Source organism: Numida meleagris, chromosome 6 (assembly GCF_002078875.1).
Source record: "Numida meleagris isolate 19003 breed g44 Domestic line chromosome 6, NumMel1.0, whole genome shotgun sequence".
NCBI lineage: Eukaryota > Metazoa > Chordata > Aves > Galliformes > Numididae > Numida > Numida meleagris.
The window spans coordinates 56,853,479-56,867,864 of record NC_034414.1 but is presented as its reverse complement, the minus strand read 5'-3'; the positions used below and the strand labels follow the sequence as shown (position 1 = coordinate 56,867,864).

The window sequence follows — 14,386 nt, the reverse complement described above, 5'->3', positions numbered from 1 at the left end:
TGCTCACATGGTCTCTGCCCGCCAGGAATCTCTCCAAACCTGTAACACAAAATCAGGAGGTAACTTTGTGAGCCACCTGCCATAGATACGCAAACATCATCTCATTATCTGCCACTCCTTTGCACTTAGGCTTATGAAACAAGACCTCCACATTTTACCTCCAAAGCAGAGCAGTCATCCAGTCCAACAGTGTTACATAAATGAGCTTCACACCAGTGGGGACAGCTAATAGATTTTGTAGGTCAGTGCTTCTGGCAGATATTTCTCTGAAGACCATGCTGCAAGTTCAAGGGGAGGAAAAAAAAAGGCATTCTTCAACAGGATTTTTGAAAGCAGTGTCCAGTAAAAGTTAATAAGAACGAGGAAAAAACAGAAGGAGAAAGATTTTCATTGATTTGTTGTAAGCTGACCTGAAAGCGTTTCAAAAATTCGGGGCATGTGAGGACAAAAAAAATATTCTAGCAGAGAACAACTCAAAAATAAAAATAGCAGCAGTGGCTAAGAGCAGTTCTTCAAAGGGATGTCAGACTTTCCAATACTTTGTGCAGCAGCAACTAAAAAGGCTTCATGTTGTCGCTACATGGCAATATTAAAAACCGGCGCTCATTTCTTTGGGAAAAAAAGCAGAGAGCACAGTAATAAAACGCAACCAAGGGAAATTTGTTTTAAATCCTATTTAGAAAACCCTGAGGCATTTTTCCTTGTTCACTGCGGTCAACACAATGTCAAAGTCTAATTTTCAACGCAGGTCAGAAACGTCGTAGCTGGCAACTGGATGCATGGCGTGGGTGACAAAAATAATTTCTAGGAACTGAGCTTTTAAATAAACAGAACTGGTGGCAATTCTCCCTTGTTTTTGGTTGGTTGGTTGTTTAATTTGTTTTCTCAATGTAAGAGTTACAGTGAGTATTAAACGTGCTGTAATAACCAACTGAATGCTTTCTTGCTTGCTATGATTCCTTTTGCACAGCAATGCCTGGGCTCTTAAAGAACCAAAATATCTGAAAATGACTGCAGAGCCCTCTATTTCCCTAACCTGCAGGAAAGAGGGGGAAAGCCTACTTTTCATTCTCCAGGCACCACGGCATATTTGTGAGCCTAATAACATCCTTGCAAAGCAGATAAAATATTCTGCATTATCTCTACATTATATCAGCAAAGATATAGAGGCCCAGTAGTCAGCCACCAGTTTTCTGCAAGTACAAAATTAACCCTGGATTTATTATTTCAAATAAGAAGAGATGATCATTATGAATATTTTATAACATTTTCTGTAGCCTTAATAAAACAACTACATTCTCTCCATTTTTTAAAACTGAAAAGCGTTCACAGCCATCATCCAGGAGGCTCTACAGGCCATTACCAATAGCGTGGCTCTGGAAATTAATATTTTATTCATCGAATTTCAGATGAAAACCTGAGAGTGTCCTGTAGAAATGTTTTATTGTTTCTACTGCATCATCACAAAGATCCAAACAAAGGGAGGTATGCTGCCCTATGACTCCTGGCATCCCAGTTCATTCAGGAAAAATAGGCAAACAGTACAGACTGTATGTCTCTCCTCAGTATCTCATCCACGTGCTGGAATGAATTATGGAGTAAAGAATGTGTTAGCTTCAGAGTATGCTTATTTACCTTTAACAGGCCAATACTTCCTTTTTCCTTCTCTCCCTCTGTCTCCATACATATTTGGGGAAAGTGTAAGGCTCCAAGATGTCATGGGTGTTACCCTCAGTTGAAGAATCACCAGCAGCAGAAAACTGCAATGAAATGGACTGGTGCTTTCCTACAGATTTTGATCTTCTGACCAGATGCTTTGAAAGCAATTAGACAAAGTCATGGAAGAAATATCCATCAAAGGGTACTAAAATACACACAGAGCAAAAACTTCCCAAGGCACAGATCAATGAAAGATGAAAACATACCAGGAAACTGCATTATGGGGAGTGCTCAGTACAGGAGAGACATAGACCTGTTAGAGCACATCCAGAGGATGGAACACCTCCCTACGAGGACAGGCTGAGAGCTGGGGCTGTGCAGCATGGAGAAGAGAAGGCCCTGGGGAGACCTGAGAGTGACTTGTCAGTATCTAAAGGGGGGCTGTGAGAAAGAAGGGAACGGGCACTTTAGCAGGATCTGTTGTGACAGGACAAGGGGAAATGGTTTCAAACTAAAAGAGGGGAGATTTAGATTGGATATAAGGAAAAAGTCATTTACAATTAGAGCAGTGAGGCACTGGCACAGGTTGCCCAGAGAGGCGGTGGATGCCCCATCCCTGCAGACACCCAAGGTCAGGCTGGATGGGGCCCTGAGCACCTGATGGAGCTGTGGGTGTCCCTGTTCATTGCAGGGGAATGGAACGAGATGGCCTTTAAGGGTCCCTTCCAACTCAAACAATTCTATGATTCTAGTGTTGTACACTACTCCGCACGTCTCCAGTTGACCTCTGTCTGAAGCTGGATGTGAACTAGATGCACTTCCATTAAGACCCCAAAATTGTTATTCTTCTTCAAGAGCAAGTTAACCCTACTGCTTTCCTACTGTGGGAGGACCAAGAGGCCTACCTTTCTCCAGCTGGTTTCCTATTTTCACAAGGTCCGTCAAGCTACCCTGTCTTTCATGCTCTCCTGTTGAAGTTACTCAAATTCGGTCAATAAACTCAAAAGTGACAGAGAGAGGGGATAGGGACAGAGACATCATGTTCACATAAGCCTTGTTTCCTTAAGAAACCAGGTTAAAATCCACAGATGAAGAGTTACAAGACGTTCTGTAATCTGCTTTTAAAACACCCTGGAATGAGGTGCAAAGTCCTAACAGGGCATACGCGGATGTGTTTGACAAGGAGCAAGTGCTTACATTAGGCAAAACAGCATCATCTTTAAAAAATGCTTCCATGATAAGAAGAGACCCAGCAGCAACTCCAAAAGCAGGAGCCTGCTCTCTCACAGAACTACCACAAGACACAGGGCTATTCTTTCCTTTTTAAAACCAACCCTTTTACTCTCTTCCAGACCTTAACAGCCTGCTACAAAAATACCATAAATTATAGAGTATGAATGATGTCAAAGCCTGCTCTCAGAGGGAGGCTGGGAACAGTAATCATGTATTCTTCAGTTTGGGAATACACAGACAATTTCTGTTCACAGCCTATAAGAAAAAACTCTGCACATCAAAGGCACCAAATATATTTCATTTAGATCTTCTCTTCGACCAGCCCAATTTGATGCTCAGACACAGGGAGAGAAGGGAGGCTGACAGGATGAAAAGGGAACGTCAGGACCAAGTAGAGTAGCTTAAGCCACTGAAATACAAAGAGTAAATGCTGCAGAAGACCCAGTATGTACGTACTGTGTTGAAACTGCACTGCATTTGTCCTTCTGGCTTCCAGAGGCTTGTTCCTGAATGCCTGAATGGTGCAGGAGATAATGACTACGACCCTCAAATGAAGACATACGAACGTCTTCCTCGTGAGCATAAAGGATATTTGGTAATTCAAACAACTCACTGCTAGCTCTAAACTACAGTACCTGCCCTCCTCCCACAGAGGAATACAAAAATATTTGGGAGCACAAACAAAACAGAATGACTTGTTTGACACAGCCACACACTGTCTACCACTCGCAGGGAGGACGTGAAGGGCAGTCATTAAACAGCCAGATGATTTTCCTGCTGTACTGTTATCTTGCCAAGTAACACAGCGTCAGGATCACTTTTATCCCAGGGGAAAAAAAAAAAAACAGAAAACAAAAAGCAGAGGAAATATCAGATGCTGTTCTCCAGAGCTGCACCCTTTAGAAAATACCAAAAAGAAAGAGAAACAGACAGAAAAAGAACAGAAAGGAATAAAGAAAAAAACATAGGAAAAAACGAAAAAGCCTACAGCTAAACCAAGAGTATCCTCAGTTGTGAACAGCCCCTTTCTGGGAGCAGCTTTTGCATTAAAGTAAATATGAACCCAGACAACCGAGGTCTGTGCTTTACTATTACTTGCATGGCAAACCTGAGACCACAGCTCAGGTAGGAGTCCAAAACCAACAGCTGTTAGCAGTGTGCCAAGTGATAGTGATGGATTTCTTCCACCCTCCATTCCCTTACACTAGATAAATCCGAGAGCTGTACTCCCCATTTTGTTTACCTCACCACCTTAAACCAGTAAGCTCCAACAAACATCTTACCTCTGCAAAGCGCTATGAAACTTCACTTTGCTCTATAAATATTTTACAACCATAATAATCAAGGGGCACATTTGCAAAGAAGCAACTCTAAAAGTTATATCCACAAAACGTGAGAGCACTGCAGCTAAAATGCAAGCACTCCCCACAGCAGCATTTCCAGGTGCCTGCCTTACAAACTTTGGCCCTCCAACAGCCACTGCTGCATGTGTGTACAGTGTGAATCACCAAGTTTAAGCACATTCTCTAGAGCCTTCTTTCTTCTTCCAGCTGAATTCTCTGAGCCCACAGCTGAGGATGCCTGCCTTCACAAGGATTCAGTTGCTCCGAACTGGCTTCAAAGCAGATGTGCACAAAGGCGCCGCACAGACTCTACCTACAAATAAAGTTGTCCTAATTTCATCAAATTAACCTCCTTTCCAACGCTGAACGTGTGGAAATAAACAGGCTGCGCTGGAAAACCCGACTCCAGACAAACCCATGCCCACTGTCCAAGGGTCCCCCCAAGAGGAGTGGCAGAAGGTAGGCCTGGTACTGGACAAGTCACCTCGACAGGACACACAGCTTTTTCTCCAGCACATCCTGCTCTGGAAAGTAGTAAGAAGTGATAGAGAACCAGGAAACTGGTTCTTCTTTTCCATCTTCCCAGTAAACACTGATTTCAATCATGTTCAACCTAGTCTTTATGTTACCAGCTTCATCTGGTATGGAGAACTGAGTAAGTGTTTTGCCATATGCAGAACCAATCCTCCTCAATTAGAAGTGCAAGCCATGCTACAGAAACACCACACAGAGTTCACCTTCCTACCATCCATGCTGTTTGCACTGAAGAATTTCCACTGGGATGCATCCCACTTGCACGCAAGCTGCTACAAATTCTAGCCCCTGTAACAAACCATACAACAAGTTATTTCTGGCACTGCAAAGAAAAACCCCAATCTGCACCCACACAGCTCCAGGGCTGCAGATTCCACACGGTAAGCTTTGTGTAAGAAATTATAAAGCCTCAGGTTTTAGACATATGAAGGAAAAGGGACACAACAACTGCACTAGAAGATGCCCTTTTACTTCAAGATGCTGAACATAAATCACACCATGTAAACTAATGCAATCGCTTTTCTGTCTCCGAACACACTGACAGAGAACATGTGTTCTAGCCCTGTTTCTTGCTTATCTTACACAGCACAGGATTTCAGTATTGTCCTCAGACACCCAGGTATATGATGCCCACTAGCAGTAGTGGACCTGCATAGTCATGTCCCTGTGAATCATGTGAAAAATCAGTCCCCAGTAGGAAACTGTTTCTCAGTGAGGTGCACAGCATCTCCAAGTAACCCATTAATAATAAAGGTGTGTGTTAGTCCTTACCAAAAACGTCCCTCAGAAGACTGGGTCTCTGCAGGAAGAGAGATAGCTTTGCTGTATCTTGCTTCAGCAGGCAGCTGCTCAAGCAACCCTGCTTCAGTCCCATAAACAGCCGCTTCCCAGGCACAAAGGTAGTCGTAACACCAGCACAAAGCACGTGAAACGGGAAGAAATAGAATAAAACCTGGAGGAGTCATGAGGTTGGCCTCATCCTACACCTTCCTTCTCATTGTGGATGGAGAGATCATTGCCAGGCTTATGGCTGGTCTAGCAGTGGGTTTGGTGGAGTCATGCTTACCCATGAGATGCAGTGACAGTGCTTGCCTCCCCTCTCCCCTGCAAAGAGTGAAACTAGAAATTAAAGTAAACTTAAACAGGCATGGCAGCCTGCACCAGACAAAATAGATGGGACACCTCCAAGACAAGGAAGAGCTCTGAGATCACCAGAAGCACCAGGAAACATCTCCCACCCTAGGGCTGAACCCTGCTCCCTAACCTTAGCTCGTAAGTGAATCAGAAAGGAACAAAGCAGCTTCTCCGTGCCTTTACAAAGGGACAACGGATGCATTTCTCACTACCTCACCCTGCTACACCTGATCCAGATACTGAAAGTAGGAAAGGGCAAGTCTATTTTACCAACAATATTTGCAAGCGAAGTCTGCGAAGAATCAGTGTTTCTAAAGTAGTAACAGAAAGGTCGTCTTTGCATGGCAGATATACTGAGAGCCTGTGGCTTGAACACATACTGCATGCCTTTGAATAAATTCACTCTTGTCACTCAAAGTGCCAGGGATGCTCCCACTTAGAGCTCTGCCATTGCTGTGCAAGCAGTACCCTGGCTATGGGCTAAGCACAGCATTACAGATCTCATCCTTGCCCTGTGGCAGGCCCAAAACACAGGCCACCAGGGAGTCCCACTGCTCCTTACTGCAGGAAAAAACAAGATTTTCCTTCTTACTTCGTAGAGGTGGTCCACTTTCTGTTTGTAAGTAATTTAAGCGGCCAGTTAAACACTTCACTTTTCTTCTCCCCACCCTCTTTGCACATTTGCCACAGTGTCACAGAGACAGTGGTTTTTTTTTTTTTCCCCCAGGCATTTTCAGTATTCATTATGGTGATCAGCCAGCAGCAGGTTTGTGAGAAAAAATTCCTGCCACCCGTTGTTCAACAACCAGCAAGCCACGAATTCACTTTCATGGATGAATGACTACACAGGTAGTTGAGCAAAAGTCCATCAACTTCCAAATGCGTAGAAGAATTTATTGCAAACTTTCTAAAATACCTAATAAAAAAAGAGCGTAAGCTTGAGGAAGACAACAGCTTGCTCAGAACTATTTGGACTCTGTAATATTATTTTACCACATTTAACCAAGGTCAGAGCTGCACCTGTCTAAGTGGATGGAGAAGGCAACCTAAGGGAAGATAATTTAAGGGAAAGAGAGTTAGGCCAGTCAAAATAAGGGCTGCATCTTCTGTGCACTCCAAAAGAATACTGGAAAGCTGAAAAGCACCTCTAAGCAACCATAGGGGCAGGCCAGGTTCAGCACAAGGCCTGCTGTGTAGTCACCAGCACAGGAAGAGATTGCTCCATCAAACGTTATGTCTTGTTCTGTGCAATCTCTGCCAAATTAACATCTCTCTCCCTTACCCAACCATCTCAGATTCCCCTGCCAAATAGGAGTATTTTTTCTCTAAGTTCTGGCAAACTTATTTATGAGACATCTTTACAGCTTGGGAACTAATTCCTGTTTAGATACATAAGTCTGGGAGAGCATTTTTGGCCATTAATTCCAGCCTTCTGCTAATTCTCAGCCTTAATTTATTCATGGACCGTTCATACCCATTTGTTCATGTGCCAACACGCTGTTTCAGTTTAAATAACTCTTCTTTCCTACATCTCCCTGTTCATCCTCCCAAGATGTATTTGCAGCAGTGGCCACGTTCCCACCTTGGCTGGCCCAAACAAACCAAGCTCCATCAGTCCCCTCTTGCAAGATATGCTCTTCATAGCCCCAGTCACAACAGGGGAGATTTAGAGTGGTGTCAACGGTTTACGGGCGCTAGGCCCGATTCCGTGACGAAGGGGACGGGGGACCCAAGGGCCCACGTCCCGGGAAAAGGGGAAAGGGGAAAAGGGTAGGGAGATGGCCCTGAGAGCAAAGAACAGCGGCAACAATCTGAGGAGAAACCAAACTAATTTACTAAATAAAATATCGGAATGCAAAACAATACAGTATAATACAATATAATTACAATTTAAGCTGATAAATCCAATACAGAGAGAGAGAATGTCCCAAAATCAAGGTAGGCCTTACTCTACTACCGACGATAAGACGGCTGGGGAGCGAGGTGCTGCCAAGACGAGAGACGGCGGAAAAAGGGATGAGGTCTCGTGATCTGCAAGTTTTTATACTGCGAGCTTTTATCTTTTCCCTCCGGCTGGAAAATGGTAACAGAGGAGCAAAGTACCGTGGGGACTGTAGTAGTCCTTCTCTTCTGAGGACCAGGTACATTCACTACATGATGTTATGATGTGGAGTACCAATAACCGAAAATCATAAAACCATGACAAGTGGATACACAGAAAAAGTGTTTTACACTAAGGGTGGTGAAGCACTGGCACAGGTTGCCCAGAGAGATGGTGGCTGCCCTGTCCCTGCAGACACCCAAGGTCAGGCTGGACGGGCTCTGAGACCCTGACGGAGCTGTGCTTGTCCCTGCTCATTGCAGGGAAGCTGGCCCAGACGGCCTTTAAGGGTCCCTTCCAACTCAAACAATTCTATGCAAATTCTATGATACTGTCCTTTCCAATTCAAATTCATCTTTTTTGCCCGCAGTTGTTCAGAACTGCATCTGTAAGCGAAGGCAAGGAGTGGATGGAGTAAACCAAAACACTCCTCCAGATCGTGCTGAGACCCTCAAGTGGGTATACCATGCTCCAGCCACTAGAGCAAGGCTGCCATATTATCCATCCCACCACAAATAAAAATCCATGCACAGTCTGGTTCTAATTCAATCAAAAAGAAATATTTGATCTCGCCAAAATTAGTGGGCAAAGAAATATTTACAACATTCTTCAACATCCTTTTTGCTGAAATGAATTATGAGTTATTACTACTGGTGCTGACACACAGCCTTATTTTATTTTTTGCATGGACAAGTCTGCAAGGAAGAAGCGAATACAATAGGACTGCATCTTCCACCATGACATCCATTTTGTGCCCTCAGAACCAGCAGGGAAGGAAGAAGAAAAAAAAAAAAAGAGCTAAATCTCCAGGTTGCAACTGGGAATCATTCCTACATGGAAAATCCCTGCCCAGAATGAAAGCAAAGGGCTCTGAAATAAACTTTATCCAGCTAGGCATGCATCACAAGTTCCCGCAGCCCAAACACTATCAGCTGGCACAGGGGCTGCTGTTGCAGCTAGTATAAGCTGAAATAGCCCTCAGACCTCTTTAACTCACACAGAAGCTGGTTCAGGCACCATTGTCTCCTTTCCAGACTCCCCATCAAACACAGCTCAAAGAAACGAAAAACTTCAAAGCCCCTTTCCTTGACTGCCACTTTCCAGTCTGTCCCATTGTGTGTGCTCTGTGTGGAGAAACTGAGGGCTCTGTGAGCTGCTGGAGAAGCAGGAGGGTGCCTCCAGTAAACAGCCTAAGACTTTGTTCCTGTCACCGAAGTGACAAGCCACCAGGAGGGCACAGTGTTCAGCAAGCACGGAGATGATCTCGGCTTGCCATGTGATTCGTACTGCAGCAGAGCTGCTGGCACAGCTGCTGTAGTAACCAGGAAAAATTCCCTCTGATGTTTTGGAGTTGGATTTCACCTCTACGGCCTTCTGCTTTGTTCAGGGAGCAGGAAAGCAGAATTGTCAAGCCTCTGATGCTTGCTCATCGTGCCTGTAATCCCAGTTTTATTAAGCAAAGCAATTAAGCATGGACTTAACTTTAAACACATTGTCAAAGCCCAGTGGCTTAGCAGAAGTTCAGACTTAAGCAGATGCTTAAGTTCATTGCTGACTTGAGGCTTAACTTGTCAAATGAAACCACAAAACCTCACTTGAGCTGCTCTAGTGGAGTAAGGAAACCAAAAGCTTATCCCCTACAGCAAGCATGCTAACGTGAGGGGCAGGTTCAGCATTTCTCCCAGCACCAAGCCCTGCTAAGGACAGAGCTGTGACAGCACCCCAGCCCTGCAGCAGATGCAGTAATGATGTGGCTGCAGCAGGGGTGCTCAGCCAGGGCCACGCTGCGTGTCCCATCATCACCAGTCATTGACAGCAGCCTCTGCTTCCAGCAGCGTGCACAAGTCCAGTGTATGGAGGCCGGGCTGGAGAAGAAGGGGGCTTGAAGCAGCATGGGGGAATGTTAAAACTAAGTCCCCATTGGAGGCTGGTATTCAGAGCCTGCTGGGGTGATAAGCAGACCTCCAGACCCAAACAAGAGCAGAGAGAAGGGTGGAAATAATCTTTGAGACAAGCTCCCCAGGTAAGAAAGATAAGGTGATGGCTCCTCTGAAGAACTAGGAGAACAAGTGAGCCAACTGTAGTTTCAGAACCATTACGCTGTGGTTGTTTAAGCCAGAGAAAATGGTGCTCCAAAAAGCCAGCTCTGCAATGCTAACAGCCAGGACAGTACCAAACGTTGTGGATGGCAAAAAGAGCTTTATCAATAAGATATTGCACAGCTAGAAACTGCTTGACTTGGAGGTGGACTTAGTGAAGTTAATGGAGTTTAGAGATAAGAAAGTTCGGCTGGAGCAATTTTAATTCAGAGGCAGGCACAGGAAGACTGTTAGTATAGACTGGAAGGAGAGGAACTTTGTGTCATAAAACTGAGAATACGTTCAGAGATGAAAGTCAGATGGGGTAGCATTTGGAAAGAATCAAAGGGGGGGAAAAAAAGCCAACATATGCTCTTAAGAATGGAGGCACTAAATATGGTTGTATTACCCGCAAAAAGAAAAATGAGAAATTATGGCAAAGGAGAGGGAACGGGGACAAAGTATGGTGCCTCTGTTCTATGCCAGCACAGAATCGACATTTATGCCCTGGGAAATTAAGGAAAAACTTTGAAGAAATTCAGTGGAAGAGATACAAGCTGTTACAGAACTTCCTCAAAGTTACTCCATAAACTCTTCCCACAGAAGCGAGAGACCGCATACATACATACTTGGTATATTATTAATGCAGGAACCGAGGGACCAAGCCATGTATCCAAAGACAGAGGGTAACTGTGATCAGGAACAGTCCTTTTGATCTGTGGAAGTGGTGGGAAAAAGAAAAAAAAAAAAAAAAGCACAAAACATCATGTCTTGCTCCGATGCCAATGTTTTTTTATGCAGGATATGTTTTTTTGCTATATACATGGATGCAAACACCAGATCAAAACCTATGCTTTCTGCTTAATCAGATGGCTCATTGAAGTAAAGAAGCTGCTTCCCTTCTCTAACAGCTTTTTAAAGGATAAATAAAATGATAAAAGTGCTTGACTTGTAATTAACAGAATCATATGCACACTCTAAAGTAGGTTAGTGCACAAAAATACAGAAGAAGCAAAGTCTCTAGAAATACTCCAGTTCCCCTTAAAAACAGCCAGTCAGCACTACTGACATCTGATGTTAGATTTCCTGACCATTTGTGATTAGTCCTTAGCTTTCACACAGAACCCTAGGCATGCTCTCCTGTTGAACTACACAATAAATGCCAATTCGATAAGGGAGAGATGTAAATCACCTGCAGAATTCGTAGAGCCTTGGGCTCTCCTTGGTCATTTTTCCAGGATCCACATCACAAGAGGCAGCAGGACAACTGCTACCCACACCAGCCTTCCCCTTTTCTCTACACCAAGAGTCTCCCTGTCCCTAGCTGGACACAGCAGGCTGTGGACAAAGAGAGCCTCAAGGAAGGTGGTAAGCAGCAGCAGGACATCATCATCCAAATAACATCCCCACCTGGTGCCTGGCCAGCTCCCAGATCAGACCTGAGGGCTATCAGAGAAGCAGACGAAAAGCAGACAGAGTAAAGCCCTCCTGGGGACAACAGCTCATCCTCAGCTGTCCTCTTCCCAAGCACGCTTCAGACCTGGGCAGGAGCAAGGTGACAGAGTAAGGAGACTAACTCCATGTGCTACACATTTGGACATGTGGCAGAACGACAGTTCTTCTGTCACTGGGAGTGGATTTAGATGCAACCTACCTGAAAGTTGGTGCACACTGCACACCACACTGCAGCTCTCCAGCAAAAGGCATGGGCATGGTTCAGTTGCACTAAAACTGTATTTGGATAGCAATGACATAATTATGCCCTCAGAAATAAAACGAGAGCTCATGCACCTTACGAATTAGTGGCACAAACTTCCCATTTGAATGCTTACACTTTGACAGAGCTGCAGCTGCACGAAACAATTAGCTGAGAGAACTGTCAAAAGCACTTGGAAGCAGCTGCTCCTGAAGGCTACACTTCAGCCTAGACACAGGAATGAAGTAAAATCTCCAAGCCAGGACCTACCAGAGGACAAGCTACTCTCACTGTTTCAGTGCCAAGAGCCTGCAAGAGGCCTGACGCTCACAAAAGATGCCCCAGGTAAGGCAGAACATCTTTGTGAAAACCTTAAGACATTAGACCACTTTATAAACCCAAAAAATTACAGCCATGAGGAAAAGTTAAGTCATTTGCCAACTGCAACACTCCAAAGAATTACAATGATGTTTACAAAACTTAAGAGACTTCTTGAAGAAGTGCTCCCAGTTTAGAAGGAACACATTTCATTCGCCTGAGGACACTTCACACTTGCAGGCTTTCTCTTCAAGCACGGTGACCACAAATCCTGCTTGTTTTCTTCAAACAGCAAAACCTGAGATACTAATATTTCCCCTCAAGCAAAACCCCTGTCAGCACCTAGACTTCCACAGAGGTACAAAAGGCCAGCAGATTTGCAATGAAATCTCAAGAGTCAGCAGTTTTGTGAGCTTTCCTCTCCAGACTGTTTAATTCCAAGTAGATGCAGCTTGTAGCATCTGCAGAACCTGCTCCTGGACTGAGAAAGCTCCTATACCTGGGCAGTCAGCCTTCTGATGCACCTTTGCAGAGACAGTCACACTGCCAACACTGAATTCGGGTCTGCATTTTGACAGAGAGTGGGAGTGTTGCTGCAAGCTGAAGAACTGCATTCTGCAACCAAAGCAAACTTGTGACTAAGTACAAAGCCGGTGCCCTCGCCTTCCTCTGGTTCATCTGTCAGGCTGCTGCAGAATGCAGGACACAGTCCCACCTGGCTCAGACTCCCGTGCATCCATTCCTGCAGATTGCTCTCAGCTCCTTCCCAACTACAGACAGACAACTGACCTCACCAAAGGACCCTCACACCCACCGTGCTGCTGAACAGCCGAGCAAAACCCGCTGGCTCCACCGCCCGCTTTATCAGCTAACCGACGCGCAAAGCAATTTTATTATTTAAAAAAAAAGACAAAAATACACGGCTTTCCTCCCCCTTTTATAACAAGCCCTCCGAGGTGCCCATCTGACACGAGCAGCTCAGCTGTGCTTCTGTTTCCTGCTGTACTACAGCTGGAGAGCACTGCGCTGTTCTGGAAGCAGCTCACCTCCTTTGATTCCAAGGGGAGTTCACGCACGCAGAGGCAAGTCCGCTCCCCAGCGCTCACCTCACCTCACCGGCTGCTCGGGGTTTTCTGTTCTAGTTCTTGGGGCGTTTATATTCTGCCTTCTCCTCTTTTTTCTCCCCTCTGCCTCCATTTCCTTTTCCTAAGCTACGGCAAAGTGACTATTAGACCACAGAACGTTATCAGTTTCCCCCCGTGGTAACATAAAAAAGAGTCATTTCTTTCGTTGGAGGAACTTTCACCGCGGAACAGCTCCACAGACCGCTGGGACATCCCCAACCCCACAGAAACCTTCACCCGGTTAAACCGACACGAAGCCGGATCTCCCAATCGCTCCCCACCTTTCTGGAAAAATCTGATCACTTTGGCGAGGAAAAGGAATCATCGTGGGGTGCTGAGGCTCCGAGGACCCCCACCGCCACCCAAAGTTTCCCGGAGCAGCGCTGAGCTGGGAGGGAATTTAAATAAAAAAATAAAACCACCAAAAAAAGGACCAAATCCCCGCACCCCACCCGAGCACCGCTGCAGGATGGCTGTGCTCCCCCCCCCCTCCATCCCCGGCTCGGCACCTGACGGGGCGAAGCCCACCCCGAAGGCAGAGGCACGGTGGGGAGCCTTACTTTTCTGGCTGGAGTAGCCCGGGTAATATCCATAGTAGCCCGTGATCCGTAAGATCCTGTCCTCGATGGTGGCCACGCCGTTGGGTGCTGCTTTCCCATCCATAGAGGGCGGGAGCCGCGCGCGGGGCGGCCGGGCGGGACGCGGAGCCGAGCCGGGCGCTGAGGAGGAGGAAGGAGGAGGAGGAGGAGGATGAAGAGGAGGAGGAGGCGCGGCCGCCGCAGCTCGTGGCGGGGCTGCCTGACTCCGCCGCCTGGTGCAGGACGGGCTCCGCAGCGCCCAGCGCGGCCGCTCCCCCCCCCCCCAACAAGCTCAGCCCGTACCCGCCCAGCCCCGGCGCGCGGCGCTGTGCTGAAGGGAGCTTGCGGTGGGGTGGGCCGCGTCGTGGCGGTGAAATGGTGGGGAGCAAAAAGTGACGGCGTCCCCGGCACACTGAGGGGTCTCAACACAGTCCTGTTTCCCCTTGTGCTATCACGACAGCCCCCGATAAAGAATCTGTCCCCTTTTTACTTACAGCCCCCCCCCCGTTAGATACTAAAGGGCCGCTCTCAGCTCTCCCTGCAGCCTTCTCTTCCCCAGGCTGCACAGCCCAAGCTCAGCCCATTCCC

General features: G+C 46.2%; 1 protein-coding gene across 4 annotated transcripts in view; it reads right to left on the bottom strand.

Moving 5' to 3' along the window:
- The window catches only part of SLC35F4 (solute carrier family 35 member F4), a 106,042-nt gene extending 91,972 nt beyond the window's left edge, over nt 1-14,070 (bottom strand). For 3 of the 4 annotated variants that reach the window (XM_021400906.1, XM_021400903.1, XM_021400908.1), the window contains exon 1: nt 13,781-14,070. In XM_021400906.1, the coding sequence (XP_021256581.1) occupies nt 13,781-13,883 (103 nt within the window). In that variant the 5' untranslated portion in view covers nt 13,884-14,070. Of the gene's footprint in view, nt 1-10,711; nt 10,799-13,780 lie in introns of all 4 variants that reach the window. The other variant, XM_021400910.1, reaches the window with a different exon arrangement.